This window comes from Salvia splendens, chromosome 17, assembly GCF_004379255.2.
Source record: "Salvia splendens isolate huo1 chromosome 17, SspV2, whole genome shotgun sequence".
NCBI classification, from domain to species: Eukaryota; Viridiplantae; Streptophyta; class Magnoliopsida; order Lamiales; family Lamiaceae; genus Salvia; species Salvia splendens.
This window is the reverse complement of record NC_056048.1, coordinates 21,029,753-21,035,696: the sequence shown is the minus strand read 5'-3', so window position 1 is coordinate 21,035,696 and position 5,944 is coordinate 21,029,753. Positions and strand designations below refer to the sequence as shown.

The following is a 5,944-nucleotide window of genomic DNA, read 5'->3' as shown; positions in this document are numbered from 1 at the left end:
AGGGAGTATAACTTTCACTCCCATTAATGACCTCAACTCAACATGATAAAATATTTTCCACCTTACATATTCTTCATAAATAGTTAATTTGTTATTAATTTTATATTATATACGTATAATTTTTTTTATAAATTTAATTAAATTTAATTTACACCATAATTAAATTACGAAAATAAGAGAAATGAAATGCAATATAACATTGCATAAAATAAGATGAGTGTGGGTGGTTTAGAGGATTTTGATAATTTTGAAATCAAAATGATAATTTGGGTGATTTGCAAAGAAATTTATGGAAGAAAATAACTTGGATAGTGAACAAATTCAATAAAAAATATTATATAAATCAGATAAATAAATTTATTAATGAAAGTAAAAAGCTTATGAAATAAAAAAAAAGTGAATGCCAATTTCTCATTAAAAAAGAAGAAAAAGCAAAAGAAAAAGTTTCATCACAACCGGTGGAAAGAATGCCAGCCACATCACAAAACAGTCTCCACTCATTCAACCCAGAGATGGAACTAGAAAATTGAATAAGCTAAAAAAATAATATTTCAATATTCTTACCTTCTTTATTTATTACTACAAATGTATAAAAGGATGAAAACACAAGTACTACCTAATAAATTTCCAATACAAAAAGAATCAAAGTGGACCCCACACAGCCGTAAAATCAATGCTCATAAATAATCTCTCCTTTTTCCCCTCCGTCCTCCCTCTTCCATCCTTCTCTGTAAAAACAAAAACGGGAAAGATGCAGCATAGACACAAGCACGGTAGCCATGGTGGGGTTATTGTGACCAGCACCGGCCAAGCCCCCGCTAGGTCCGTCCCTGATTCAACCTAAATCGGCTGACTAACAATATCTCTCAATATTGATGTGGCTAATTCCATTTCTATTTATTTTTATTTTATTTAAAATTACACTTAGCCGATAAAATAAATTCAATAAAAGAGAATTTTTAAGCAAAACATGTGATATTTGTAAGAAGAGTTGAGAACCGATGATGTTCACCTATTTTCCGATACTAATGGCATGACTCACACGAGATCCATGTCTAAGACGAGCAATAAAAGTTATGTGCAAAATATAATCATTTTGAGTATATGCATTATTAAAATAAAAGTAATAAACTTACAAAAAAAAACAATCTTTATCATATATCATCATCATAGCCATCACTATCAATTTGAATAAAATCAATCTTTATCATATATCATCATCATCGTTATCATTATCAATTTGAATACTTCATCTATTATCTTAAACAAGGCCTTACGGAATGTTAGAAATTAATTATCTTTTCGTCTCCAAATTAAGATACTTTATGAAAACTATTCAGTTAGATATTTTAAAATAGGAAACAAAAGTTGAAAACACATAATACAAATCTCAAATTATTTGGCCATGTGTAAGGCGTGTTTGTCTAAGTTTATTTTAAAATATCTTGGAGCTTATATCAATCATATGATGTTTCAAAATTTTATAAAATCTAGCTTTTAATAAATTATAAAATTATTTTATAGAAATTAAAGTACCATAAAATTATGAAAAAACGATAAATACTCAATAGGTATGAGGCATTGATAATATGTGGAACATTGAGCTATCTGGAGTTTAAAATTTCTTCTAAATTAATGAAAGTGGAGTTTTAAATTGTAATAATTACTGGAGGTGGCAAATGTTGGGAGGGGCGTATAGAATAACAAAATTACATGAGATAAATAGAGCAATATATACATCTAAATTTTCCGTGGCACCGGCACTTTTTCGAATTTTTTGCTATTACAGTTAGTAGGGATACACACTTCAATTATTGCAAACAGTAGAGATAAATTCAAAATAGTGGCTCACAAATTTGACACGCACTCTCTCTTATTTTTGGTGTGTAATTAAATGAGGAGTTCAATTAATATATTAATTCTGGAGCTAAACTAACTTTGATTCTGCTTCTTCAAATCGAAGTGTTCAATTTGAAAGATTTCTTTTTTCATACTGAAGTGTTCAATTTGAATTTATTTTTTTCAGCTATTAGAATTGACCTTATAAATGGAAGGACCTTCCAAACATAAAAATAGGAATATTATTACCAGGCCGAAAATATTTGTGCTAAACCCAGAATCATATTCATTATGTTCCATTAAAAATGAAACGTTTTCCTTTTAGGGTTGCTCAATTAAAAATAAAACATTTCTTAAAATAGAAATAACACCATTCCTACTTCTCTTATTAAACTCTTTCTTCAATAACTCACAAACCAATACTACATAAAATCTGATGTCGAAAACTAAATGTTTCATATTGTACACTGGATAAAAAATAAAGCTTCAAACTTTCAACAACACGTACTTCTTCATTTAAGAACTTATTCATACACATAATTAAAAAAGTTACAAAGAATATTCTATCTTTGTAACATTATAAACACAAAGAACATCAAACCAAAGCATATGAAAATAATTGGTAGTACCCCTCTACTCTCTCAAGCAAGAATCTGTTTTAAGTTTTTTGCAGGACTTATCCTTATTGTCATTCATCTTCGAGCAAACACTACTCCTGTTTGGAGAGCTTCTTAAGTCGAGCGAGGTGAATATCGTTGTTCATCTTCCTCTTGTACATCTCCATGTACGAAATGGGCTCGTCCATCACTGCCTTCTCACCTTCTTCGATCTTCACCGGATAAACCTGTGCGTTTGGGGCCGGGTTCAGAATGCTGCTATCGATAATCTGCTGCTTTTCGAGTTCACAGCTACTTGGTGATCCGCGCTCTTGAACCTCCCGTTGTTCAAGTACTAAATATATAGTTCAATTCAACGATCGTCAAAACCCTCTATATATATATATACTCTCTCCGACTCATTGTTCAATACATTTTCCTTTTCTAAGACGTCTTTTTTTTACTCAACTCATAAAATAAAACTGCATAATATTTTAACTAAACAAGAAATGTATCTATTAGAATGTGAAAAATGTCAATTAATTTAATGACACATTATTGTTGTTTAAGTGAACTATAAATATACATAAATCCACCACTCCCAAACTCACATACTAGTAATTTTTAGTAGTACCAGTTTTTTTTATGTAATTAATCAAAATAAAATACAAAATGTTTCAATCTACAACTTTTAGATAAATTGTTGCAATTGTCTACCGAAAAAAAAATAAGAGAGAGAATAAGGAAAAACTCACGTGACCATAATCACCAAGATTGACAACAAAAGCACCTGGGACAGGTCGGACTGTGATCCATGTGTTGCCGCCATCCCGGGTCGCCTGAAGCCCACCCACTTGATCTTGGAGCAGTAGAGTTATCAAACCCGGATCCGTATGCCGCTTTAGACCCAATGTGAGATCGGGGCGAGGGCATTTTGGGTAGAAATTGACAACTATTTTTTGATCCATGTCAATGCATGCTTTTGAGAGAGCATCCTTTTCAAGATCCATTGCTTGTGATAAAATCTCCAGCAATTTGCATCCCAAATCCATCACCTGTCGGCTGTATTGCTCCGTCGTCTCCCGCCACCCGCTCGGCTTGTCCGGCCATCGCGAGTAGTCCCGCGCCGCCACCGGATACGAAAAATATGTTACTATTTCCCGCCAGTCTTGTACGACTTCTCCCTTCAACCAATAGTTTATTTTTTTATTTAATGTCCAATGAGTAATTTGTTGATGATGTATAAGACATGTCCAAAATGTAAAATAAAAACATTTTAATTGATAAATACAAAGAATTGTAATGTCTACATAATGTTGCGTGCAAATCCGAGATTATTGACTTTAGATATTAACTAGCCTACAACTAGATCAACCCATATTCAATGTGCGCCTTTTCTCTTTTTAAGAAAAATAGTCCATGTATTATACTCTTTCCGCCCTCATAAAATAGACTAGTTTTATCATTTTAGATTGTCCCCCAAAATTAGACAAAGTCTAAATATAGAGAATTTTTACCAATTACACCACTAATAATATAGACCCTACAATCCATTAATACTATTTCCATTACTTTTTCTATCTCTCTTTCTTACTTTTTTTTTTCTCTTACTTTACTAATTGCACATTAAAACCCATATCATTTACAATTTTATCTATTTTAGAGAGCGGATGAAGTACTTGCCAGACATTACCGTAGACCATTATGTTTGAAACCTAATTACTTTATTTAAAAAAGGGGGTAATATTACTTTATGTACAACTAATACTTATCAATCAAACTGCGCTTCATAGTGTGATTAACTACTACTCCCTTTGTCCGCGATTTAAAGTCTCATTTTGTTATTTCGAGATGTCCGTGATGTAATGTCCCATTTGTTTTTTTCCTTTTCAATATTCCACTAACTCATTTTCTAATCATAAAGTCAAATAATTTCTTAAAACCTACACCAACTCAAAATGAAACTATAAATGACGGACGCAGAGAGTAACATCGACTCTACATCGGTAATTTTCCAAATACTATAATATTAAAAATAAAATAAAGCAATACCTGAAGGTGGCTAGAGACGATGAAGCCACCTTTCTTGCCACCAGACATATCAAACCTAAGTTTCTCATGAGAAGGCAAAGCAAAGAAGTCTAGAGCTAAACTTCTCATCCTTTCAACCACACTCAAATCCACACCATGATCAACCAACTGAAATATCCCCCACTCCTCACTCGCCTCCATGATCCGTCGCCACGCCTCCTCCCTCTTCTCGATCCCGGCAAACGATATCACCGGAATCTCGTCGCTGAACTGGTCGTGCGCCACCTTAGGCCTCTCCACTTCATCCCTCATGAATTTTGGGTGGAAAGAGCCAGCTTCTGCTTGCTCACAAGGAGAAATATACATTTCACCCATTTTTTTAGGAATATTTGGGCCCATTTTTCAACTATATAAGATTTTCATTGGATTGTTATAAGGGGACAGGAGGTGGAAAACGTGCTCTTGTCTGAGCCTAACTTTTTTTAGTACTATTAATAGTTAGGAGTTAACTCTCAGCATTAAGACCTGAGTTAACTCTCAGCATTAAGGTTTACCTATTTTTATTGGACAGTTCGTAAATTTTGGCCCGACTAAACTTAAAAATCTTCAAAATAAAATAAAAGTTGGTATTGAAATACTAACATAAATTGGGAAGGTACTATGGCGAAACAAACAGAAACGTAAAGAGACACAGATTTACGTGGTTCACCAACATTGTGTTGGCTACGTCCATGGGCAAGAACGAAGAACATATTGTATTATAATTGCGGTTACAAATCATAGAGTTTTGTGTCATATTTCTATATAAATAGACACACAAGACAGGTTAGGCCCAATATGACGAATATGATCCAATACAACAACATAGCATACATATAGATTACAGAGTTTTGTGCCCTTGTTTGGCTAGCGGTAAACAATATACTCCATCAGTCCCCAAAGAGTACGAAGAATGAGTTTGACACGGATTTTTATAAATAAGGAGAAAAGTGAGTGAGAGAGAGAGAGAGAGAGAGAAAGAGTAGTGGAAATAATGTTAGTGGAGAGTGGGGTCCACATTATTGTAATAGTATAAGTTATAAATAAAATGATGTGTAGGGATAGTATGTTGTTTGAATTTTTCAAAATTAGAAAATTCATATTCTTTAGGGACGGACGAAAAAGGAAATAATTCATACTCTTTGGAAATGGAGGGAGTAGATTCAAGACATACTAACATAAGACATACATGATACTCATTTCACTAAGGAAATCTAGGGATTACAAGAATTAGACATGATGTTTATTAGTCCCCCAAATATTGTCACACTTTGACCCGACAGGGGTTTCAAAAAATGTAATGGAAAGTGAATTGAAAAAGTTGGTGGGATGTAGGTCCTACTTTTAAAGTATTAGTTTTACAATAAAATGTGAATATGAATGAGTTAGTGGAATATGAGCTCCAATACCAAAAATGGTAAAAAATGAAGTGTGACAAA

General features: G+C 33.0%; 1 protein-coding gene across 1 annotated transcript; it reads right to left on the bottom strand.

Moving 5' to 3' along the window:
- Positions 1-2,318: 2,318 nt before the first annotated feature.
- On the bottom strand, positions 2,319-4,841 carry LOC121773225 (naringenin,2-oxoglutarate 3-dioxygenase-like). Its single transcript, XM_042170040.1, is given in 4 exon segments — positions 2,319-2,706; positions 2,709-2,790; positions 3,191-3,619; positions 4,488-4,841. Coding segments are annotated over 4 exon segments (1,023 nt in total). The 3' UTR covers positions 2,319-2,548.
- Between the last annotated feature and the right edge of the window lie 1,103 nt (positions 4,842-5,944).